The sequence below is a fragment of the Trachurus japonicus genome, chromosome 23 (genome assembly GCF_045865225.1).
Source record: "Trachurus japonicus isolate A0001 chromosome 23, Traja_1.0".
Lineage (NCBI taxonomy): Eukaryota > Metazoa > Chordata > Actinopteri > Carangiformes > Carangidae > Trachurus > Trachurus japonicus.
Genome location: NC_140929.1, coordinates 10477568 through 10505105, shown reverse-complemented (window position 1 = coordinate 10505105; position 27538 = coordinate 10477568). Strand labels below are relative to the sequence as shown.

The 27538-nt window shown below is 41.7% G+C and overlaps 1 protein-coding gene across 2 annotated transcripts in view; it reads left to right on the top strand.

Moving 5' to 3' along the window:
* The window catches only part of LOC146962573 (voltage-dependent calcium channel subunit alpha-2/delta-1-like), an 83038-nt gene that overhangs the window by 22741 nt on the left and 32759 nt on the right, over positions 1-27538 (top strand). For both annotated transcript variants that reach the window (XM_085769767.1, XM_085769766.1), the window contains exons 4-6: positions 12971-13030; positions 18044-18079; positions 18724-18847. In XM_085769767.1, the coding sequence (XP_085625893.1) occupies positions 12971-13030; positions 18044-18079; positions 18724-18847 (220 nt within the window). The remainder of the gene's footprint in view (positions 1-12970; positions 13031-18043; positions 18080-18723; positions 18848-27538) is intronic.

Below are 27538 nucleotides of genomic sequence, written 5' to 3'. Positions count from 1 at the left end.
CATCAATAAACAACATTATATACATTTTTTTTAACATAAATACACAACAAACAATATTTCATTTCTTTTTTCCTTTAAAATATAAAAACAAAACAAATGTAGGCCTACCTTTTCCAAAAAGGTATAGCTATTAAAAAGTGAAATTAAACTGAGAAAAAAATATATGGGAAAAGGTAAAACCTATTGCACAATACAGTACACCACCAACCATTTTCCATTATAAGCTGAAGTGGCCATGATGAGATGTTTCCCTTCTCTTTTTCTGATTGATTTCCATTATGATGTAACATTTTCTCTATCACACACAAAGTGTTAAAGGGTTAAACTTTCCTTCGAGTCAGTCGAGTACGAGTACTGTAAGGCGCCGTGCCAGGGCACTTTAAAACCCATGGAAATCTTCTGTACATCCCCTTCAGCTGTACAGTTGTGCTTGAAATAGGCAGAAGAGATACGGCCTCTCACTGGTGGCATTTTTCCTTCTCCTTCTCTCTCACTAGGCCAAGTCGTCTCCTCTGGCGATGCTTTTGCAAGTGTTTATGTGTTTGTGTACGAGCGTCCCTGAGCGTATATGTGTGTGTGTTCCAGCCATTGTCAGTGAGCACAATCCCATTAGAATGACGGCCGCTGTCATTAACTTAATCAGGGGCCCGCGTGGATTTGCTGTCTGTCAATCTGACATCTGCCCATCCTGTCACCTCGATTCAATCGCAGCGTTTGACGCCAGCGCTCCCCTGACATGCAATCTCTCAAATGTTGGCAGCTGTGGCTACTTAGAGGGAGAGAGCTTTTTTCATCACATCAGAGCAAATAGTTTATGGTACAGATCATCTTTATGTCACCATCAAAATGTCCGTCAGTTGTTAAATGCAAGGTGTTGGTTGTGGCAAAAAGTGCACACCTGGATCACAAAAGCTGCTCTGATACTGTACAACAATCACTTCTCATAGATCTTCATATAAATCAATGCATTTCTTTTACACTGTCGTAACAGAGAGATAGAGAGATATACTGTATATAGATATATAGAGATATAGATATAAAAATAAGACAACAGCTATACTTAATAACCACTTAGGAAGATTAAAATATATATGACCTTCAGTGAAATCAAGTGTATTAATACCTTGTTGGTATTCCAAATAACCTGTGATCTTCAAAATAAAAGTTTTTGCTTATTTATGCTGGGTGATGGTTATTATGACTAATCTAGATACTAAACATCAGCATTACACCAATCTGCAATCAGTTTGCAATAATATTTGTGTGTTGTCTTTTCACTCATCTAACACAAATATGTACGCAATTATAGTATCTGATTTTCACAATTTCCTGCTCCTCAATCTCTCTACATCCCCAGGCAGCTGCAGCTGTACCTCCTAGTGGTATACCTCCATTTGGAAATCAGTAATCATTATTGGTAATCTATAATCAATATGCATTTTAAATGTATGCCCAGACCATTATGTAAGTTTCTGCCAACATTCGTCTTGTTTTGCTCTTGTATGTGACCGTAGCATAGCTGGAGATTTTAGTGCTCATTTAAAACATTCATTTTGAGTTTGGGTCTGCATCAGTATCCAGTATCTAAAGGGACTTTTATCTTCCTGACTTTTTTTTATGTTAAGTTCTTCATGTTTCAGTTTTCCTCCTCTCTCTGCCTACTATACCTCCCACTGCTCCAGCATGCTTCTCTCTGTTACCTTCTGTTGATGTTGTCACAGCGTTTTTCTTTCAATTCATCTTGTTTGGGGCGTCAAAATCACACACACACATTCACACATCTACTGTCCACTCTGAAAAGACTGGACCACGATCTGATGGTGCCAGGTGTCAGTGTGACGGCATTAAAGGCTGCAAATGTGTTGCTCTCTCCCTCCCTCTCTTTCCCTCTCCCTCCCTCTCTCTTTTCTTCTGTCTGGTTCATCACTCCTTACTCGTCTGTTTCAACCTTTTCAAGTTAATGTTCCCAAAGCGTTGGTGATCTGACTGGGGAAATAATTTTATTTCCAAACCACTCAAGGGTGATCAAAGAATTTGCCTCTTTCATGTTGCGCCACAATATTCTGCATTCAGTATGCTGTGGCTGATTATTTGAGTTATTTTTGAGGGGGAGATATTGATGTGTGTGGATGTGCGTGTGTGTGTGTGGATGTGCGTGTGTGCCAGACTCAGAGTCATCTCCCACATCTCTTTGATTCTTCAGAAGATGAGTTTCTTAAGGCGGGTGCTGTCACAGCTTAGCTTCTCTGCTGATACAACTCTGGAGATTACACTCGCTCGGTCTTTACAGACACACAGACACCGTGCTCTGCCTATGGCTCTGCATGCACATACATTAGCGCATTCACCTTATCCAACCTTAGAATTTCTCCTCGTTCTCCTATCTTGGCCTTGTATTTCTCCTGGTCTGCCTTTTTTTTTCTCCTTTCATCCCCTCCTCCTCCAACCCTGTCCTTCCATCCTCATTGCTCCAAACTCCCTCTCAACTTCTTCTCCCATAACTTCACCCTGATTCTCTGTCACTCCTTATTCCCATTTTCCGGTTTTTGCCTTGCCCTGTGTTCGTCTTTTCTCCCTTCTTGTCCTTTCCTATTCCCTTCCCCTTTCCGATGTGTGTGTCCACGACATTGGGTGTGTGTGTCTGTGGCACAGTTTGAATACGGACGATAAATTGTTCTGAAAGTAAAGAAATGTTTCACTTTAAAATGTGATCTCCCCTCTCTGTGCCCTGCCTGTCTCCTGCATCTCTGTCGTCTGCAGACATTTTCCCTCCTCAGGCAATTCTGCCTATTAAAGCTGCAAAGCTTCAGCGTGCATTAAAAACAAACCAGAAGAAAATGTTTCATCTTAACATTGTACATGGATATCAGCAGCCAGACTGTTGCTTTTCTTATTTGCAGTAGAGGTGTTATTGTGTAAACGTTGGCATACCCTCCGCAGAAAAAGATAAGTGCGGACAGTGATAATGGGAAACACATTTTCAGTTTGCTAATCATTATCTGTGCACATCTTAAAGCATAGAAAGGAAAGTCAGTGTCTGCTTAGGCATACATTCAATTTAAAAGACGAAATTTGCCCTTGAAATGATATAACCACCTCTTTGAGAAGAGAGTTGAATCCTAAAGTTGTGAAAGTAAAAGAGCAAGTTTCTGTTTCTGTTTTGGCATGCAGTTTGCATTAGAAATAACTCCCCTCATAACTCAGAGATGTGTGAACACAGACAGGATAGGTACGTTTCTAGGCTACACTTTCAGAGAATGTCATTATCTGTGGTGTCTAGTGTCAATAAACATCAATAAATCAGTTTAGAAACCGCTTGATAACTCCAGAAACTGCCTGAAAATCATGACATTTTGAAGTATTGAAGTTTGTCTCTTCATCTATGTGTACATCGCAAACTGGAGCTGGGTATACCAAACCCATTCTGCACACACCTCCAAACATTAAAACTCACCTTTTAAAATGAGCTTTTAATATATAATTGTGTGTGTTTTATACTGTTTTATTGCTGTTTTTACACTTTAAAAATTATAAAATAGAGCAAAGTCAGAATGAAATAAAAATTAAAGTGTCTTTGAGCATTTGTAAAAGCACTAAGTAATAAAATGTAGTATTATTATTATATGGGATCATTTTCTGGTACCAGTTTTGCCAAAAATGAGATACAGACTGCATGGTTGTGCAGTGTTTTCCCTTTCAGTCCTTGTGAAAACGGTGGAAATGTACATTATTTCTGATGCTGTCATATCCTAGTTGAGCTCCCAGTATCTCAACCTGTCATGCTGTCAACCTTAAATCTCAGACATTTACAAAAATCATTGTAAATACATCACAATGCAATGAAAAAGCCTGGCAGGGTGCACCGCCTATAGAAAGCTCCTTACTGTGTGATTTACTTTGACTCACTCAGTCATAGAAAGTAGCTGACGGAGGGATGAAGAGTCTCGCCTCACTGCTACATGCCTTGTTTCCCTCCTCAGTTTCTGTCTCTGTCTGTGACTCCTCCACTGTATTACGCTCCAATTGCCTCCATCATTACATCCACCCTGTATTCCACTGTAACTGTGAGAAGACGTGTCCTGTTGATTAATTGTGAATGAACTCAGGGCAGATTACACACACATACACACACACACACACACACACACACACCTTTAGTCCATTTGTTCCATTGACCACAGCTTCTTTTTTTATACCCGTCCTGACAGTTACAGTAGATCGCCTCTCTCTGATATCCAAGCCACCTCTGGCTCTGTTTTCATCAATTATTGACTCGTTCCTCTTAACCAATACTCTTTGATGGGGCCTGTGGTTAACTTCCCCCGGCGGAATAGGTCATTTCTCTTCCGACAGTGACGCCGACACAGATCTCCAGATCTGTTCATTTATCAATCATAGATGTGAGGAGATTTTTCTTTTTTGTTACAAAAGCTGAATTTCACAGTTGCAGAAAACAGAAGTGACGGCAACAAAATACACTGCAAACACTAAAACTAACCAAATTATTTTAGTCAAATTAAAGTTTTCAAACCTTGAAATGGAAGAAAGTGCAGCCATTGAGGTGATGGTACAGTACTTCTTTCAAACAGATTCAAAAGATTCAGGCTGCTAAGTTTAAAAACGATGTTTTCATACTCTTAAGTATAAAACAAACATAAAATACTGATTCGCATTGGGATTGAAATATAGATTCATTACGACATTCAGGATCTAAGTTCAGTACTCCATCATTTTAATTAAGTTTTGTTATGTTCATCCTTTATGCTAGTACTGTAGGTAATTCACTGAAAGTAACTGCTGACAAATGTGTCCTTCACTTTGCGTTTGAAATATTTACGCATTGGAGACAACATAAAATGACTGCAAAAGGAGTGACACATCCTTTTTGTGTCCTCTGAAATATAAAATCCTTACTGTCTTCAATTTTGACATCCAAAAGCCAAGAGGGATTACTCTGGCTGCCAAGATCAGTTTTAGCTGATGGCCGGTCTCGAGATGGCCTGAAAGTAAAGGGAGAGGACTGATTGTTGGGACATTTGGGGGGGGGGGGGTTGTTCTGTGTGAGTGGCTTCAAGGAACTCCTTCTGATTCTGATGCTTTGTACCAGCCTGAAGGGATGCTTGTTGACATAAGCACCTGCTTAGGGGGACGTGGCGGCCGGCCAAGATCTCCTCCCGGACAGACTGCCTGCACAGAGGAGAGCAGACTGACCTGTACTGAAGACGCTGTGATTAAAGTCAAAGAGAGGCGGAGAATAAAAGGAAGAACAGGATGAGAAGAGAGAGAGACGTCCTTTGTCTGAGGGAAGTCAAAAGAAAAAGACAAAGACCACCCAGGAGACAGAGACAGGGAGAGCTCAGTGATGGAAACTGATAAGATTTCATTGATACCGGTGCCTTAGTGCACTGTGCTTATCAGTCTGATTCTGTATTGATTCCCCATAACGATTTCTGACAAATGTTCTGTTTGGCAGAAAAACGTTTTTTTCTTTTTAGGTTTTATGTCGGTTTTCAGCATCAACACTATATATCAGAATCAGGACACATGCACATTATTGATAGACAATTAACTAATGTTAGTGAAACGCTTCACATGCAAGCTGTCATCTTTCTTGGTGACAGTTTCTTCTTCTCCACCATGACCTCCTAAAGTTGAAGGTCTCCATTCATGTAGATGCACGGCTTTGAAGTGAACTGAAGTAACTTTCAGAGATTGCTTCCTGACAAATGATGAACTCACTGGCGTACAGTTTCAATGGTTCGGTCAATTTGAACCAGCTCTCAGCTGGAGCCAGGTTCTCCATTCTCATCCCCCGGCATAAAGGGAGGAGATGATACAGGTCTACAGAGCAGAGAGCCGAGGGCTGTGCCATTTGAATATTGATTGGTTGGGGGTTATTTCAGGCCTGGGATTGCATTAGCACTTTGGCAGCAGATCCAAAAGGCTTTGGCTGACCACCAGAGTCTGAGCCACAATTGGTTGCCATTTTTTTGAGACAAAAACAACAGTTGCCTTCCAACCTTGGCCTCTTGATCACTCACTCGAAACCAAATTTTCTTAATCATGAGTGGGATGTTGGCATTAACACAGAGCGACAGGTTTGAGATGAGGAGTAAAAGATGGCCTGGGCTACAGTGGGAACATAATGGAAGAAAATGTTCCGGGTCTCTTGTGTTGCCATCGCACGAGAGCTTTGGCTCTCCACTGTGCATGGACCGTGGATGTGGCATGTTACCATGAGCACGCCTGAGCCTGGTCGCTAAGCAACATGGGCATCATAAACAGATTCCTGACTCCAAAAAATGAATCACTTGTCAGTCTCTCCTTCTCTCTCACTGCCCCTCTCTTGTACGTCCAACAAGGAGCAACCGAAATGAGAAAACATTCATTCAAGTGCTCTCATCTTCCGTAATCTACCATATGGATGAGTTTATCACAAAATTACCTCCATGGTCGCATTCGTGTTCGTTAAATTGTCTAAGAGGGATGAGAGCCAGAGCGTCACACTTGAATAGAACTCCTAAGCATTGTGTTATGTAGTGGTGCGTAATTACAGAGGAGTCACTGATCTCTAGTGTCTGGAAGTGCGTTATTAAACTGACACTGGATGACATGCTGTGAGTCATTAGACACTGCTGTTAAAACCCTAATCACAGAGTAGATACACACACACACACACACACACACACACACATTCAGATGCTCATTAAGCTCCTCACTCACACACGTTATTTTATTAACTGAAAATAGTTTTCCCTGTGTGATTCCACATCAGTGTGTGTCCACTTATGCTCAAACATCACTTTGAAATAATGAAGTAATAACTTCTCTACTACTTTCTATGCCGTTCTGAAGAAAGCCCAGCATATACAGTCGGGCACTTTACACAATTATGTTCTTCCAAGGATGTCTCTCATTGAAGGTGAGAGAGGTGCAATTTATTATCTTAAAATTGCTGAATAAACAACATAAATTTCTGCTCATGTCACATGCCACAGAGGTACAGTACAGTATTATTGGCAGGTAATTTATGCGGGTGGCGTCGCAGGCTGCAGGCGAGGCCTCTCAGAGTAAACTGGCCTCTCGCAGAGTGATCTTAGTGGGTATGATTAATGTTGTGAGTAGTCGCAAGACATTAAAATATGACCCCCTTTGGTCGCAGTCAAATTGCATAGTGAAGGGGGGAAAATTTAAAGCTTCCGTTGTTATGGAAACGCATAATAAATCATAGGATTGGTAAAAACAAAGCAAAATGGAAAATATACTAATTGTTGAATTTGTCAGTGTGTTTCCAATTAGTTTTTTAATCTGTGTTCAGGGACCTAGAAGCCTAAGAAACAATCATGCTGTGTACAGTATAATACTATACTATAGTTGTAGGCTACTAAATGTCTTTTCACATTTACATTTAGCACGGGTCTTGGGATTTGTGTTGCCTGTGTTTTGTTTTTTTGTCCGTGTATGTGTTAATTGTGCCTACAGGTGTAAATAACTTATACTGGACAAATACAAGCACACATTTCATTATTGATTCTAATTGTTTGGCCAGTAAATGATCAGAAAGCAGCGAAAAGTTACAACCAGTTGGTCACATTTCAGAGGCACGTTTGGCTTGATCTGATATATTAGTTTGCTGTTTTCTATATGATGCAGCCAAAACCTCTTCTCTGTCTAAATTATAGATCCAGGATGATTCTTCCCATGCCTCGAGCCAAAGTGGCCGACTTCCTGCTCTGTGTTTCCATGCCAGAGGAGTATGAAGCATATTTAAAACAGGCAACCTTAGCCAAAGATGTATACACAGTTAGCAGTGAGGAGGCGGCACACAGAAGCTAAAAACAGATGGTTTGGCAAATGCACAAAACTATTGCAAAGCATATTGCATACTTTCTTTTTTTCGCAAACAAAATGGAGATGAATTGTTTTATCCTGCTGTGACATTGCACTTCTAAAGATACAACTTGGGAGTGTTTGAGAGTGGAGCCATTCAGAGTTTGGGATTATTTAAAGGGCCTGTTGTGGAGTGTGTGTGTGTGATGTAATATGATGCAAACACGTTTCTGTTCCTCACACCAGAGAATCCATTAATATTTCATATCTATAATGTTGCAGAAAATGTTGAATCAGAGGGATATAGTGTGTGCATGTGTGTGTGACTTTGGCCACCAGTGACTCATTATTTACCACTTCCTGCAGCGTGCAAGTGTGTGTATGTGTGGCTGCTATTGTCAGCCCAGCTGTCGCACTCTGTCTCTGCTGCTGCTGCTTTGTGTTTGGCATCTCTGTTTCCCTCCATGAAACCTATCAGTATAGCCACACTGGGATCAACATTTGATGTGTCTCACTCATTATTGCTCATGAGTCTCAGACAGCTGCAGAACAAAGGTGTGCAATCTGCAAAATTATAGTTGACATGTTTTGTGTGTGCGGATTTTTCTCTCTAGGGCTTGACACATCAACATTAGCTCGACGTGATGAGCACTGAGAGTGAAAAAAAACTGTCTTGTGAAATGATTGCAGACAATAAATCCTCACATCTTCACAACGCTGTTGCCAAAACACTGTCTGAGCTGAAGGAGGCTCCACCAGGCTAATTATCCTTCTAATCATTTAAAAAGAGACACAAAGAGCCAAAATCCCGAGGTGATGGAAATTGTGATGTTCCTGCACGATATGTGACATCCAGTAAATCTGTGTGTGTAGATGGAGGAGGGATAGGTGTGTGTAGAGAGCTGCCATGTCAACACAGTAGCCGGGTACAGCTGTAACAGGGAGTCGTTTGCAGCCAGCTGGCACACAAGAGGAGTTTGCTGCAGGAGAGATGAGCTGTCAAACCAGTCAGCACGGTGGTGGACAGCGAGGTAACAAGTGGGTGGGTTGGTGGAAGGCTGTTCCCTGTCTGACTGACCGAGTTTCTGCACAGTATGGTTCACTTTTCATCTTGTACACGCTCGCTGTCCACCACTGTCCTGCTAGTCTGAGTCTGTGTGTTCGTAGTAGGGTTGCAAAGGGGCGGAAAATTTCCAGTAAATTTCCAGAAACTTTCCATGGGAAGTTAAGCTAGGGAATTTTGGAAATATTCCAAATTGGAAACTTTCCATGGGAATTTATGGGAATAATGGGAATTATTAGGAATTTATGGGAATTAACTGGAAATTGGGGGTAATTTAAACAAACTATATCATATTCAAACATAAATGTTTTGTTTTGTCCTAAGCAGACATCCATGCAAAATGATACAATTAAAAAACATTTCAACAGATTTATTTGTGAGTAGAACTTTATCAAGTTTTAATTCTTGAATGAACAATCAGTTCTTTTACTGAACAACAAAAACATGAATGTTGAGGATTAAGGGCCAACCTTCAATTTTGTACATTTTGGATTTATTCCCGTTTATTCCCGTTAATTCCCATGGAAATTCCAATTCCAACTTTGAAAATTCCCAGAAATTTGCAACCCTAGTTCGTAGTGTGTGTGTGACTGAGAGACTGTCGCTCTCTTTCTCTCTCTCACTCTGCTGCTGGCTCCCTACAGACTGAGCAGGATAGATCTGACTAAAGTGCTGCCAGTCACAACAGCAGATGCTCATGTTTCCTCTGCTCTCCCATGCCTCCCTACACATCAGCGAGATGGCAGGTGTGTGTGTACGTTCTTTTGTGAGTGTACAGTATGTGCGCACGTTTCTGTGTGTGTGTTTGTGTGTGTTTTCTTGTCCTGGCAGGACGAGATGCTCTAATCATACTGCCAGGAAACGTGTGTCAGCGAAGGAAGTGTGCGTGTTTACGCGGCACATCTCTGTGTGTCGCTCACAAAAAGCAGAATCAGAATCAAGAGGAGGTTGCTGGGCGCAAACGTTTTAAATCGGTAATCCGGTGTTTTTTTTTAGATGTCAGACGTAAAGGGTACCGTGGGAGACTTTTGTACTCTGCGTGTTACCTTACATTAATCCATCCTCTCATCTACCTACGCTCCAACTCTCCAACGTCACCCCCCCCCCCAACAAGACACCAAAGGTAGAGGAAATCAAACCTGACAGAAGGTTTATACTGTAAAGCCACAAAGCTGCGTTCAAGAGCAGCTGCTGACGCTGAAAACAGAGGGAACCACTGTGTCTCCGCAGGGTACATGTGTTTGTGCTGTAGACAGAAACACACATTTAGGTCAAACATTATTTGTCATATTTGCTCTTTTTTAACATTCTCAGTCACATTTCCCTATTTATAGAACAGTGTATGCATCAATTATGTGCATACAGTAATAATGATAATATTTGTTTTCAGTTAATCACATACGACAGGAGGAGAAGCTCCTCGGAGAGCCAGGATTTTGTCGCGTAAATCACTCCATTTGGCTCCTCGTGTATCGACATCAGTAGGAGATTTAGTGCATTACAGTGGATATGATTCATTTCCTCCAAACACGTACAGACAAACACACACAGGCTAATGCTGGAGCTGCTCTAAAGTGGTCACTTTCAGCCTGTCAAACACACACACACTTTTTCTCCCTCTTGTAAGTTTTCTCTATTTGCTGTTTTATTTATATCACAGTATATAAACGTATATCTCTTCTACCCCTGTGGCTGCATGTTAACTGCATTTAAAAGTAAAGAGACAAAAAGGTTTTTGCTCTCACAAGCAACAGGAAGTAGAACAACAGCTACACCGTCTGATTCTTTACTCGGAGGCTGCACAGCATCAACCAGCCACACATCATCCTCATTATCTGCACCTCAGCAATATGCTCTCATTAGTCATTCTATAACGACATGCTGACATCATAAAATTTTATGCCAGCTCATTAGCCAGTCCATATTTTTGCCATGCTTATTTATTCTCATTACTTACAGCACTTTTGAATTTGTGCTGCAGCCCAGATTTTCTGACATGTGTTTCACGTGGCACCTGTGAAGGCACCGTAGGCTTGGCACCAGTCGGAGAGGCGACATGTGCACGCTGTGGACTCGGCATGAAAGCAGCAGATACAAAGTGGAGGAAACTGCAACAGCTGCTGACCTTTGACTCTATGACCCCTCAGCCTGCTCCTAGAAACGCTCATTAATGAACCTGTTCCTTTGAGCGTGTGTCTGTGTGTCTAGCTGCTGGGAATTCGTCCTGACAGCTGTAACTTTTAGCCAACAGGAGTCAAAGACCAGGTCAGCAGCTCCCTTTGTAATGGTTTAAGTCAACAAAGTGAACTCAATAAAACCATAGATAAGCCATAAGTGAGTGAATGCATTGCTGTGTAATTATTATTTCCTTTTCTAGTACACATTTGTAGCAGCAGTATCTTTTGGAATAATCCCTGTGCATGTTCAGAAATTACCTAATTATGCGTATTTAAAATGTAAACCGATGTAAAGATTTAGCAGCTTTTCACTGCTTGGCTTTCCCAGTGAAGTAAATGCAGCGTGTCAGACGCAGCAGCGTTAGCCTCAGTCCTTCAATCTTATCATATTTCATTCTTTTGATGGTGCTTTGAGCTTGAATAGACTTCCAGAGTAAATCAACATTGCTTGGTTTGTAACCACAGGGTCAGATAAGTAGTTAAGTAGATTGATTGAAACACACACCCGAATGTTTCTTCTCACCAATGATGACCTGACTGGAAACCAACCACATGCAGTATTCCCATCAAGTCCATGCTGCTTGGTGGTTACCGGCAGCTGAAGACTAGAAATGCTTTTGTGTGGATGGAGAGACAGAAACATAAAGGTCTAATGTGGTAAAGGGAGGCCAACCGGGTGGATGTACACCAGAAATGTCATGTAAATGTAGTCCAATTATAACTTTAATAATAATTTTTTTCCTCCAGTGACATATGCTTTCTCACTGACGCATAGAGAGGTGCAGCAAAACTTTCCTCCCCTGCCATTACCGCGCAGATAACACGCACAGCTTCACCTTTGCTCCTGTGCCAGCCGCGCACGAGCTCCCGTCCTCTGTGACAGCCGCCGCAAGAATTTTCCAACCCTAATGAGACATAGCCGAGGTAACCGTGTTTCAGACCGCTAAGAGTGTCAGCCCACCACCGTGGCGGCAGATATTGTGGGGCAGCACGGCGTACAGGCATAACGAGTGATGTGAAGCCAGATCTGCAGGAGGGGAGGTTTCATTATCAAGATGTTGCCTCAGTCCCAATTTAATATATAGGGAGAGAGTGGTGGGGGTCTTTTTTTTTAAAAGAGAAAAAGAAAAAGCAGAAGCAGCAGAACAGAGTAGTTACAACCATTAAATATCTGTTGAAGTCTTATTAAAAGGTACAACTTAATGATTTTGGATGAGTGATTCTGAAATTATCAACAGTGCAAAATTGTTGGTGTCATTTTTTAATGTCTGATTTTGTGCGCAAACGCTGCAGGTGATATCCCGGCATGAGATTCTTGTGGCTGTCTTGTTCATTTCACAGCAGAATTAATTCAATAATTCATTGTTTCACCTCCCTCCGCCTCTCGTTTCATAAATTAATTTACTCCTGTGCCTCCGCCGGATCTTCACCTCTCCATATGTGTGTGTGTGACGCCAGACCCTCCTGTGCTCGTACACATAAGCAGCAAAAGAGCTGGATTTGATATTTCCCAAGGGAAATTAATAGTACAGTGCATTTCTGGACCAGGTACAGATTAAAAGCTGGGGCCATTATAAATCCATTAACCTAGTCATTAGGACCAGATCTGGGGAAAAGATGGAATAGCTGTGGGTCTAATTTTAGCATAACATTGTGTCACTGTATGGGCCTAATTCATACCAGTGGATGCTGAGAGGGAATTAGGTATTTTCCTTGAAACACTGTGTTTGCATCAGCAGCAGCATCATCTGAAAGCTGCCTTGGGGTTAAATGTCACAATTTCAAACGTAACCCTAGCTCCTTTCCACAGCTTGGAGCAGATGTTTAACCTCACGTTTTTTTTTTTTTATAGGAATCTCAAATAAATTCTAACATGCTGTGTCTCTCTCTCCTCTCTCAGAGGCTGGCGTCGGAGGCAGAGCGGTATCAGATGTTTCACTCGTGGAGGGACGACAGCGAGGTGAGCGAGCGGCCATGTTCTGATATGTTCATTAACAGCGGCTGCATTACGTACAGATCAAGCGGTGGCATGAACTCCACAAGAGGAGCTGGAGTGTATTCAATTTATGAATAAGAATTCTTTATTGAAAAAGGGGCACGGGTCCTCAGAGAGGAAAACATTATTGGATCAGTTTATTGATTAATGTTATCAGTCAGTCATATCAATTAGCAGCTACCTCTCTAGTCTTTAGTAAAATAATGAGATTTATTGACTAAACCATTAACTACAGAGTAAATGCAATATAGTGAAAAAAATAATGAAATGCATAATAAGTTGATGGTGGTGGGAGAGAACACGTGATGGATTTTAACAATAGGCTGTACAAATAATAACTGCTGCATCTATGAATGAGATTTGATGAATATTGTTAGATTTTAACCTCAACCGCCGTATCCAGGTGACTTCTCCTCAAATCTGGCTGGAGTTGGCCAGTAGATGTTGTGTCTCTGCAGGCGGTTGTGGGCTGGCATCTGTCCTGATAATCTAATGCATTCAACTTATCCTGCATTTATTTAGCAGGATAAATTTAGAGGAGGCAGGCATGACTCAAAAGCTATTAAAAGGCTTCAAAAAGAAAAACGTGATATTTATCAAAAAGTTACACAAAATTACTGTGACACACTTCGGCTGTTTGATTCAATTGGTTTTGACTTGGCTTAGAAAAAAAGAGATCACACGTGTTGACAAAGAAGAAAAAGTTACTTGGAGCCATGGCAAAGAAAGAATGAAGAATAATTTATGTATAAAATCATCAAGTGCATAAGTGGCTGAAACAGCAAGACAGGCAAAACCTGCTGCCAAGTAACAGACCTGTATAAAAATCCAACGAATAAGAGTCTTTTGTGATTAAATTGAGGTTTAAATGGAGGTTCTTCTCCAGTTGGCCCAGTGTCCACTTGTTGATCCTGTGCCGTTAACCATTTGGCCCACAGTCTGGTCGTCCATCACCCTGACCTGCTAAAAGAAGGTCTGTTGTTTGTGAGAGGAGGTTATTTTGGTCTGTCTGCTGTCAAACTGACAGTTAGTTGGTGAGAAGAGTAATCAAGTGTCAATTCTGGATCCGTAACTCTGCATGTCTGCACAATTAACTTCTTTAGTGGTTTGTGGCTGATGCCGGGTCCCGGTTTGTCCGCTACATCATCATCCAATATGATTGGTATAATTGGATGGCAAATCCCATTACAATGACAATCATCCTGTAATGACTTCATACTAGATTGAATTTCATTATTTTACATAATAGGCAGAAACAACCAGGCATGATTATGATGACCATACTGTACAAACACACACACACACACACACACACACACACACACACACACACTCTGATACCGTAGTAGTTTAAGAACACATGAGAAGGGAATATACAGCAAGTGATATAAGCTCACTATTATTTTACTCATTCAATTACTTTGCTCGAGTAGTGGCCCAGTGAAATCTGTGCCCTGTTCCACAATCTCTCTCTCTCTCTCTCTCTCTCTCTCTCTCTCTCTCTCTCTCTCTCTCTCTCTCTCTCTCTCTCTCTCTCTCTCTCTCTCTCTCTGGGGATTACAATGCAGATCTCTCAGCTCTTTGCTGCCTGTGATCCATAATAAATGCAAATTGCGTTATTTCCTCCCCCTGATTTGCAGTGAGAAAATCCTCACGCTCTTTAACAAATGACTAATGGTATTGTGTTTACATCCCCAAGTGGAAGAACTTTGGAGCAACTCAACTTTGCCATTTAGCCTATTAGCTTGAGGAAACTCTTCAGTCATATTTGCCAAACCTTTAATGGTGCGTTTCCATTAAAAGTTTCTCATTATTCACATGTCTTGCATGCTGTCTTGTGCTTAGACAACAGGGAGGGAAATATCCTCTCTGGGAACAGAGTCATTTACCCGCTGTATTAGTCACCGAGTGTGATATTCCTTTGGCATGAGACGCTTGGCTAGCAAGCAAAATTAATTTTTTGGTTAATGTTATGGGGATTCCTGCGTACCTGAACCAATTAAATATCTGTCCTGCATTGTAAATAGGCAAAGGTGTGTGATGTGTGCAGGGAATTAATTCACGCTGGTGCTATCGCAGATCAGAAAGATGAGAGAGTGAGTTTGCCGCAGTGTATTTGCAGCGCACAAAGTGACACGTAGTACACAACTCGTAACATTTGATCCAGTTTTATGGTGAATTAGCAAGTTGGCCTTGATATGCTTTCATCTAAACTAAAAGCAACTGATTTAAGTAATTAGCTCATACTTATTTGATTTGATACTAATATACAAGAATGAAGAATACTGAGGACATGCATAAAGGCCTGAGACTCACTCACACATGGTGGCACATCATCATGGTGGCCCCGCATCTGAGGCCACAGCTGCACTGTAACTGTGCAGTGCTGTGTCTGCCCAAGGCTACTTCAGCCCCACATGGACCTGTTGGTGCTTTCATTACACACAGCTCATGTGTGTCCTTTAGTGTATACCAGAAGCTGAATAACACTGTGCACTTGAGTATGTGTAATATGTGGCATTTGTTTGCTTTAACAAAGCAGCCAATTGGTGCATGTAAAAACCTTTTATCATTGGGTGTGGTCAGGGCCGTTGCTAGGAACTCTGGGCCCCTGGAAAGAATACTGAAGTGGGCCCCTGCCCCCTGACTTGTTATTGCCACTATGTATTATCTTTTTTTTTTGTTTATTGTTCTGTTACTCTATGTTCTTGACAGTGCCTGATACACATGGTGGGCTACTTTTGCTCCAGCATGGACTAAACCATTTTTATGGTTTAGTCCATGTTTTGATGCTGATGCACAGTATGGATATTAGTCAGGGTTATATGGAGAATAATTTAATCATAGAAAGATTAGGCCACCGGGGGTTTTGTGGCCACTACTGGGCTGTGGGCCCCTAGAATTGTCTATGCAACGGCCCTGGGTGTGGTCATCTTGAGTGAGACTTCACATTTTCTGCCGTTCTGTGTAAATCAGCCTGACACCTGATGACATGTTCAGTAACGTCCATCATCAAACTCGGTTAAATAAAGGAAATTCTACATTAGTCTACATTTAATGTAAACAAGCTGTTTGGATTCGTACAGTACAGTACACTCGTCAGAGTGTACTGTGTGTTTTACGTACATTCATGTGCATGTGCTTGTTCTCTGTCACCTTTGATAACTGGGCCAGTTCTACTGGGCACCTCTCCCTGCTGACTTTAAACACTTAAAGATGTGACTACTACAGTCGAACAACACACTTGTGTGCGTCTGTTCAGTTTCTCACAATGACAACCCTCTTTTTAAAGGCTGCTGCACAGAGATAAAGTTAAGTACGGTTTTCATGTTTACGTGGTGGTTTTTATATATTTACAGTTCTTTTAGTCTGAATTAATCTCATTTTTATGCACGAATGGGCTAAGAGTTGGCACGTCAAAAATAAACACTCCAGGTCATTAAATGTGATACTTTACGGCCCGTATAAACTTTCATTTGTGGAGAAAAAGGTCAAATTTTACAACTCTGTGTTGACAGACGAGTGTCTGCAGCTGCTGTGAAGGAAAAGCACCATAACAGGCGAGAGCAGATGATGATGATGATGATGTTAAGGAGGAGGATTATACAGTGATTGGATGGCATATTAAGTCATTATGTTTTTACAAATGTGGACACAATCCGCTGTCACACAGAAAATTGTAATAACGATGTTTTAAAAGCATCTTATTATCTGGACAAGATATAGATTCAGATCACACGCACATTCACTTGGCAGTACACATCACACTCCCACCACAACACGCCATGGAAGTAATGGCATAAATCATTTATTGACATTGCAGCACTTCCTCCCCCTTGATCATCAGTCTGCAGCTCTCACACATTAAGTGTTCCTGCACACAGTAGCCTCCCCTGAGGGGTGTGAAGGCGTGACCCTGGTGTGATCATCACCTCTTAAGGTGCACATCGTCTGCAGTAACATAACCTGACAGAGAGCATCATGGGACAGTCTGCTGTTATCATCTCTTTTGTTGTGCATATTGTTTTTGCTTGCATGTGCATATCAGCATATTTGCCTCACATCTGTTCAATGTGCGTATTGTTGAACTTAACACATTTCCTTGTCCTAAGTCATTAACAGTTATAAAAACAGCTCAACAGAGAGCAGATGCTGTTGTTTTGGCAGCGTTTACTCAGCTAAATACTCGTTGTGAGCTGATATTAAACTGTGTAAGCTAAGCTAACGGTGGCAGCGGCAGGCGGAGTCGCTGTCCTGTTTGCTTGCAGCTGCAGAGGTGGTAGGCAGGTGGTGGGAGTCAGTGAGCCAGCTCTGTGGCTGCAGGGCATCTTTATGTCAGCAGCTAGGCTAGCTCGTTAGCGCCCTGCTTAGCCTGTGTGCTGACAGGAAGCCCAGCAGTGTGAGAGCAAAACAACACCACTTATTTCACTGATACTCAGCGTCAAACACAGGCCACTGCTCTGTAAGGTAACACAGCGAGATTCAAACCATTTACACAGTCGCAGAAGTAACTTCAAAAGCCTCCCGGTGTGGCAGTTTGACTTTGTTATTTTTTATTTTATTTTTTTTACTCAGATTAAAGCTTTTTTTTCCATGACAGAATCTTTTAGCCTCTGTGATATACAGTTAGCATTTTCCCTTTTATCTTTTTTCACCCATAAAAAGTACTGCTTTTCAAAATCAGGCACAGGTTTTTAGTGAAATTGGTTTTGAATGGCAATAGCAAAATAAGTTCGGGATAAACACATTTCCATGAGTCCATGAGGGAGTTGTCTGGTCTATCAAAGTTGGTGTTGTCATACAGGTGTGACAAAGTAACTGATGTTAATCACGATACAGTTAAAACTTTAAACCAAAGTGGAGTGAGAGAAACACCTTCTTTTTTTATATAGCTACCTGTTATTAAGTTTCTCTTCATGGATTTGTATTTCCTCTGTTTTATCACTCATTGTTTCTTTTCTTCCAATCCCTTTACAGGCCGACAAGATTGTTTACTACAATGCCAAAGATGACGTAAGTATAACTTGATTCCACCATTCTGATATCAAAAGCCCGTGAGCAACCCATATCCACCCCCTTAAGAAATTATTACCATGGCAACAAACCTGATGGTATGCTTTATTGATGGCCTGTAAGTATATATTTTACCCTTGTGCAGCAAAGTTGCAGTTTTTTCTTGTCGGGGCCAATGTATGTTTTAGCCGCCTCGCACTCAAAAACACATGAGTATGCGTGAGACATTGAACGCCTCCCCTGGCCTCAGACGTCATCTGTCTGCTCTGATAAACAGGGATCAGCATCTAATTCCTCTGCACTGTCCCAGTGGGAAAGAGCCACACACCCACAGCACACTAATGTCACTCTGTATTTGACTGACAGGCTGTCTCCCCCGTTCCTCTCTCTCTGGATGCCTGGGTTTATGTTTCACTGCCCAAAATTAAGATTCAGTTTCTCTTTTTTTTTTATCCGTCAGTAGTGACATTTCAGTGAATACTCAACATTGACACTATGTCACTCACAGTAACAAGGAACTACATGCAGTTTGTTTAGGGTGGACATGGATACACAAACTGCTCTCAAGCCAAAAGATGCTTTGCAAGACAGTTTCAAAACTCGATGTCCTGTTTTTTTTTTGTTTTTTGTTTTCCTTTCTGCAGCTGAATCAAACTGACAAGAAGAACCGGTATGTTCCAGATGATTTCCACATAGACCCGGACTTCAAACGACTCGTCTCTTACAACACCACCGCTGTCCACATCCCTACGGATATATATGAAGGCTGTAAGTTGAAAGACGCACTTAAAATCTCTCTCATGTTGTCCGAGCACACCTCTATTATAAATAGTAAAACATAGCAAGCTGCCACCTCCCACCCTGCTCTCTGTCTCACAGTATCTCCGTCATCACTATGTGCAGTATCTACTGTACGTTCCCATGATGTGGAGCTCGGGCTCCCAGCGCCGTCTGCAGTGTAGACACTTCCACACCGAGCCATTCTACTCTATATATAGCCCAGCTACCAAAAGGGCCAATGGCCAACATACTCGAGCCCTCTCTTTAGCCTGGTCACCAGCTGCTCCTTTCCCTCCCGCTCATAGCTGACCCTCCTCAACCTCTCGGGACAGTTGTACAGGATGTCAGATCTTTTTTTGTGGCTGCTTCGTACCAGTGTGACATTGTTTTTATTTTTAGTTTATGTTTCACAGTTTTTATTTCCACTATCTCAGGTTTTCTACTTTATACTGTATATTCATTCCTTTAATCTTCTGAATTATTTGTGCTGTGAAGAGTTTAAAGTTTAATTTAGTCATGTGAGTGGTGCAGCTCTGGGGAAATTTTGTAAATACTTTAATGGTGCCCAGGTGATGCATCATAATGGCTATATAGTTACGACCATGAATAGATTTTTCATTTCATGTAGTTGTGTTTTATTCATAGTGCCAGTTACCAAATGTTAGGACATGGTACTATAGCACATGCTAACAAGGATATGTTAGACACAGAAATATAGCATAACAATATTTACGTGCATCTTGCACTGGTGGTACAGGAGGGCTTCAAATGTCCTTGGGCACTTTTTCCACAACTCCTTTTGCGATCAACTGCCACTATGTGGTCTAATTACACTTCTCTCACATCGAGCTGATCTAAAGTTAGAGCCCTAACTTCATCGGGATAACTCTCCACCACTCCCTCCTGGAGCCTCTCCCAGTATGTGTTGGACATAACGGAGGAAAGCACATTAGACAGGTCACCAGTCAAACTAGATTTGGTTTACAGTAATTAAATCTGGTATGATGAAGCATGCTATTACCTGATGTGGCCAGCTTGAAACTCTTTGAGACAAATTTGAGTCATCAAGAGCCACATAATTGGACTTTTATCCTTTATGACCCAGCAGTGCCAAATCCAAAACAGACATTACTGTAAAATTAATATTATCGGGCTAATGGCTTTTGCCTGAGTAGCATGGAGTTTGTTGTTTTTTTATGACTCTGAATAACACGGATACCAATCTAGATGATTTTATTATGTGATAATTGCATACAAGACATGCATAGTATTACAGTCTGCAGTTTGTCCTTGGAAAACCTGAGGTGACAACAATATGACACATGATATGTGGTGGTGAGTGTTGTAGTATGCATTTATATGTGGTTGAGAAACAATATGCTGTGTTAGATTATTTGAAATATACATTGCCTTGGTTTTTGTTTACACATTTGTTCTGAAAACAATATTATGTGAAACAAACACAAGCTTCCTCAGAAGAGATAAAAGCACTAACGTAGATGGTTGACTGTGTACACACATATAGACATATAGACACAAATAAATACACGCATGCATTGACATATCCTCTGGGTTACTACACTCTTATTCAAGGACAATGATGAGCACAGTGGAAGGACTGACACACATAAGACACAAAAGGATGCCGACACGTCTTAATACACACTTGCACACTGAAACATGAGTTACAGGATGTCCTTTCTTGCAGACACACTCACAGAGAGATATTTATACACACAGTTAGTATATGGCAAAAAGGAAAAAAAAAAAGCATTAGGCAAAAAAGAAGGTTGATGATCGCCTGGCTTCAGAAAATAAGGGTGATTATTAAATAAGAAATGATAGGAACACTAATATTGTTATATTGTAAATTCATTGAACCTTATAAAATTTTGCAGGGATCAAAACAGTTAAATAATTTCCTTATTCCCAGTTCATATGCAGCATGAGCTAATAGCCTGCCTGGCATTGATTGAGCATTCAATATCAATTTCACTAATGGTCGTCACAGTGGGTTTGCTAAATGCAGTGGACTGGGTCACATGACTTTAATGCCCTTATACAGTGAGTCACTCCACATAAGTTGGACTATAAATGTGCAGTGTGATGGGCCTCTGAGGCCTCTGAGTGTGCAGACATTTTTGTCATTGCCAAATGGCCAAATGCACTCAGTTATTTTTACAGGCAGCAGTTATAATGATGCAAGGGCGGAGGGGAGGGTTGGGGCTTGGTCCCAGCGTGATTCATGTCTGTCTTTTTTTCTCCCTTTCATTCTCTTTTCATTTCTTTTCTTTCCTTTCATTTCATAATCCATATATTAACTGGTCTCTACTGAAGCTGCATCTGTTTGATCTCTCTCAGCTCTCTGGCAGGTGGTGGAGGGCGGTTCTAGGTGGAGCTCCAGTGGTGAAGCTGAGCTGATGTTGGTCCTCTTTCTTTCTTTCTCTCTCCCTCTCTCCTCCTCCTCCTCTTTTCTCCCTCTCTCTTTCCATCTATCGCTCTCTTTCTCTCTCTGTCTCCAAGGATGGGCTGCCACATCGATGCCACTCCGGCTGGCCAGCACTGTCAGCGTTGCTATGGCAATGTGTTTTCGTGTGTATGTGTGTGCGTGTGTGTAGGAGGAGACACACACAGTGGGACACGCCCTGATGTTCTATCTTGTTGTGTGGGGGAAAGAGTGGTAACTTGATTAGAGGATTTTGTCTAGACGGGACTGGCGTCCTTGTGGCTTTTTACTGCTGCTGAAGGAGAGGTGTGTCATCCAGCTCTCCTTTAATTGTCCCACACTGTCCACACTCTTCCTCTTTCTTCCTTCTTCTCCCTTCTCATCCTTTTCCACCACCTTGCTTCCTTCCATCTACAGCTCTACATCTTCACCTTGACCTCCATCCACCTCTCCCCTCATCTCCTGATTCGCTTTATTAAGCATATTAATAGCGGGGTGTGTTGAGACAAATGTGCTACTGTCGTTCTCTCCCACATTACTCCTGCTGATTGGAATCTATTCCCCCCACTGATGCAGTGTGGGTGGTCAGACTGGGATTCATTATCGTGTTCGTGTGTGTGTGTGCACGCACAGTGGAGATGAATCAGAGTTTGTCTGCGTGTGTGAACATGTTTTAGAGAGAGAGAGAAATGGAAAAGAAAGAAAGAGAAACGCTCGGGCTGTGAGAGTCGCCGTGTGTGCGTCACGTCATGTCACGTCACATGCACCTACTGTACTGTATACGGATCTCATGGCTGCGTATGCGTGGCTTCTCGTTCATTAGGCAGATTGGCGTGGATGCGATGAGAGGAGATGAGAGGAGAGCATCGCGGCCTTGGCAAGAAGATCCGAGGCTCGTCTGATGCCCGTTTGCATCAACGCTGTGTGGCACCTGTCAGCCCGAGACACGCACACACTGTGACGTGCTGAGATACTCTGACACAGTGTGTGTGAGTGTGTTTGTGTTGAAGTCACGGCCCCCGTGGCAAAGCTCACAGCGTACAAATTGATTTTTTTCCTCTTTTTTTTTTCTTTTTTTGCAGGCTTGTGCCACTTGACACACGTCCTGTTTCATTTACAGTGCTGGCTGCCAAACTCTTAGGTATCTTCATTTCCATCTCTCTCCACATCCTTCTGTCCCGCCTCTGTCCCCCCCTTCACTGTCATTACTCCCGCGACCCGTGTCCTTCCGACAAGTTGGATACCTTCCCAGGATGCTCTAATCAGCTGATTGCGTTTCTCATTTGGATTCCCCTCCAGGCCAGAAAGTCCCCAGACCAAGTCTCTTTCTTGTAATCCTGTTTGATCTCTCCATAAAACCTCTTAGAAAATAATGAAGGACTTCTTGGATGTCACACGGCGTATTGTTAAATTATATCTGTGATGGTAAAATGTAATTTAGTGAAAAATTTGCGACGTTATGATCCCTATGAGGCTTAAACATAGTCAATAGTGTCTAGTGTGTAACTCATCTGAAAGCAGTGGAGACTACAAAAAGGGCTTTTCTCACCTTCATGATCTCAACAGCTTCCTCACGCTACAGAAATAAAAATAGAAATCAAGTATGTGTGTGTGCCGGTTTCCAAAACCTATAGCCATAGTTGTTATGTGTGTGTGTGTGCTGTGTCTCTACTCATGTCACCTCTAGTGGTTTCTCACACATATTTGAACTACATTCAGCTTTTACTCCTGTTGCATCACCATGTGTCTGATGGTCCACACACATTAACATCCACTTATATTTACGTCATTGCAATTGAAGTGCGATCGATCCATGTGTTTGTTACCCAGATAGCAAAATAAATCTGGCCCCCACACTTGGATGAGCCCAGTATACGCCCAATGCCACGGCCCGAATCTGGCCCATATACAGTACAGCATGATGCTACTTCCACATGCCAGACAACACTGGATGATAACAGCCAGAATCTGCTGGAGGTATATGGGCCATATTTGAGCCAAGGACCAACAAGGCACATGTTGGACTAGAGGTTTCATTTTTCTCTCACCCATCTCATCACATCATAAATTTATATTTTAGGCTTTATGGCCAAATAGATAAAGTTGGATTTAGCCAATCCCAGGACTGAACTTCAGAATGGTAACAATAGGACAAATCATAATCTTTTAAAATGTCTGAAAACATCAGATGCAGTAAAATAGTGTGACATGGAGTAAATGAGACTTTTTATATAATCCAACATCGCACATCACAGTTCAGCTCAAGTCACCCATAAAGTTTATTCTCCTCCAGCTGTTCTTGTTGTCCATGCCTGTCCATCAGACATTTCATCCAAATGTTTGCCCCTTTCTCAGTTTCTTGTGTAAATCTTTTAAACTAATTTTTCATTTTTTTTACACACATTTCTTTCTTATTTAGTCTAGAAAAAGGACTATTTGTGTTCATGCAGGATTTCAGGGTTTGCGTGCTATTGCTCGACAGAGCATCATGCCATTTGATGCTCCCAGCACACACCAGAGGTGCCGTTCGTTCAGACAGATAAAGTTGTCAGCGCTCAGAAAGGGGGATGTGATGATCTCGAGCACTGCTGTGTTACTACTGAGCTGACAAGTGTTGGTGCTGGGAAACAGCGTAGTGTGTCTTGTGGGCCGTCATGATGAACAATAGGAACAAGTGTTTTTGATGTGCATCACACGCTGCCGGTTTGTGTTGCCCTAAATATCGGTTGCTAGGTCGTCGCTAGGTCGTTAAGTGAAGTATTTCCCTCTCACTGTCAAGACGTATAAAAGTGGATGTATGTGAAAGGATGTATTATATATGGGCGTTCATTCTCTGTTGAACTGCTGATCCTTAGGTGTGTTACAAGTTAAAGGGGATATCAGCGCTGTGTGAACTGTACGTATTCGTGCTCACATCACAATGAGTCGTGAGTAGCAAAGTATCATCGAGTGGAGGCGCCCCCTCTGATACGATGATTACAGGTTCTCACCACTTCAGCCCCCACCATGTAATTACTTTCAAATGCACAGGCAGTTTGAGCCACCAGCTAGCTGATGACAGGGAATGCCACAGGGGCATCGCTTGGCATAGCACGGCGCAGCTTTCCCTCCTCTCTCTCTCTCTCTTTCCCTCACCTCCGCCAGCCGCCACCCTCATCACTCACTGCCAGAATCCTGTTTGATTTGTTTTTGAAAGCATCTACATGCCTCGCAGGGGATATTTAGTATTTTCTCCTCCATATTCAGTTCCCATGTCTCTCCTCGTCCCATGAATCATTCATTTATTTTTATTTTTTTCTTATCTCCCACTTGTTAACCATGTGATATTTGAATTCTGCAATTTATGAGGCCTGTTGTTAGGGCATCTTCACTTAATTCATTATTTCTGTGTGACAAATCTGAATTCAAACCCCAAAGTAGGTTAAGTTCAACAAGAGTTTAGCATGGGTAAAGAGAAGCAACGTCAAATCCTGAAAGCTCAGTGCTGAATCCAACCTTAAAAACATTATATACACTGTATATATCAATTTTGGACCAGACCGTCAACCAAACATGAAATAGTCATTTGTTTTCAAGTTCAGCTTTGGTGAATTATGTCACATGAACTTGTATTGTTAACCATTTAGCTGAACTCTGAATATACGGAGAGCCAGAAGGTCCAAAATTAGCCGTCGCTTATGAGCTATGTTCATTGTGAATTATTGCCGAGCTTTTTTCCACCACAACTAGTATTTATCGAACAGAATTATCTATAATTCTGAGAAAAGGGAAGGAGTAAATGTTACAGAAAATAGAAAAAACTGTTATTCTTTTCTCATGTTTGCTTGTTTGTTTGGAGATGCTTCTCATTTCAGCCTCTCGCCGTGGCAACCTCGAGACGCCAACACACATCTCCACAGAGATGGATCTGTTAACACTGAAACTGTGATTTGTTCCAGTATTTGGCTGAGATCAGAGGACGCTGCCTCGCCACGCCTTTTGATTTTGATGTTGCTGTGAGCTTATCGTTGGTGCCTGACCGTGCCCATCATTTTAGTGGTGTGTGAGCTCGGCTGTGGTGTGGTGTGTGTGTCTGTATCCAAGGCTCCTATGGGAGACTATAATGGATTTGTCAGTTTTGCACAAAGGAAGCATAGAAACACACAGTGAGTAAGAACACAGACTCAGTCGCTGCTCATTATGTCCACACACACACACACACACACACACACACACACCAATCACCTAATGGGTTGGTCACAGCATTGAACTGAAAAACTGAATATGCTCTTTTCTTGGTAGTTCACTATAAGCATGAGCTGTGTGGGGTGGAAAATGCCAGTGCCTCCTGTATGAGACTTCTTGTTACTGATGTCACGGAAACTAGCAGGACTAATCCATTAAGGGCCGTCCTCGGGGAGTACAGAGATCAGGCCTGAACACATTGTCACCACTTATCATTGGGATATGCTTTTCCTCTACAATGCCACAGGGAGCCATTTAAAGCCAAAACCCTCTCTTTAACCTACAAAGCATGGGAATAGAGCCTTGTTGAGGGAGGTTTCAGGACAATCAGTGGAAAAAATGAAGGGGGGTCGGGGATGTCACACAGGAAAAATATATATTTTTTAAGGCTGGACGTTGCTTGTTTACTTGGTTAAAAGAGTTTTTCTTGGTGTCTTTTGTCCAAACAAACTAGTTCTCACTGTGCAGCAGCAAAACCTTTTTCTCAGGGATCTTAGAAAGGACACTTTCTCAGGAAACAAAGGTTCAAAAGTTTGTTTCAATTTTTTTTTTTTTTTTTTTTGTACATAGCAAACCATGTTCACTCTGTTGCCAGTTTTCTTTTTGGGCTTAGTTTCAGTTTGTGGTGCTGATGAATTCAATTGCATTTTACACAGATGGCATTTTATATATATACAATATATTTAGCCTCTTCTCATTAACATACATAGTATTGTCAAATTCTTAGAAACATACGTATGACGTTATCATTTGGGTCTGATCTTTTTTTGTGAAATGGTTAAGCAAGCATTGGATGAATTGCAATCTAATTTGGTGCAGATATTAATTTGTGACCTCAGGATGAATTCTTTGAACTTTTGAGATGTTAAAGGGTTAGTTCAACATTTTGACAATTTTTTCCATTGCCATAATCCCTATAGTCATAGGAGTAGGTTAATTACCTTTAATTGTCGTCGGTTCAAGTTATTTTTTTAGATTTAGATTTAGTTTGATGAGGGGAAACGCGAAAGTACTGTACAGCTCGCGTCTCTGCCCCGCCGATCTAAAAACAGCTTGCACCAACAATTAAAGGTAATTAACCTACTCCTAAAACTACAGGGATTATGGCGATAGGCGGATTTGCCTTAGCTGCTACTGTATGCGAGTATTGTCAATGTGAGCATGTTAGCACAGGTTCATTAGCTTAGAGAACATCACAGTGCCATTTGAGTGACTCTTGATACTGGCTGAATTTGATTCTTCTGTAAGATCCTATGAGTTGGCAAAAAACCTGTGTGTTGTGATTGAGTACTGGCTAAAAATAAATGAAGTTTGTGGGCTTTTTTTCAGGCAGATGTGTCAGTCAAGTGCTGAAGATCAAATTCAATTCCCCCTCTCTCCTCTGCAATGCTTTCTCTTTTTGCTGAGTTATACAATTCTCTAACGGCGTTACGGGCACAGGTGCTTCACACTAACTCACTTTGAACCACACACCTACTCGTCATCTGTCACGTATGACTCGGCCTCAGCAAACCCCATATTTCCTGGATGTCCCCTGTCTTGCTTTTTTTTTGTTCATGTTTCTTAAATCTAGCTGCTTCCACACAAAAGCATGTAAATACTTATAGATGGCGGCATTTTACACACACATTCTCTCTCTCTCACATACACACACACATCACACTAGTATGAGTCATGCACAGCATCAGTTTGACATGCAGCCCACTCTCTCAGGCTGAGCGCTGCCTTTTTGGATCAAACTAGATTGTTAGAGCATTAAGGCAGTAAGAGCTCCTGCAGACAAACAGGTAAACAAAAACGTTTACTGTATGTCTGTCCCCTGAGTATCCACAAGATGATTTTGTCTTATTCCAGAAATATCAAATTGAATCACCCTGTTTTTAACCCCTCTTTCACCCCCTCTCTCTCTCCTTTGTGCCTCCCCCCTCTCTTTTGCTCACTTTCTAATGCAGCAGATTGTGCTGTGTGTTTTGAGTGTGTATTCAGAGTTTTTTCACTGAAAGAAATGG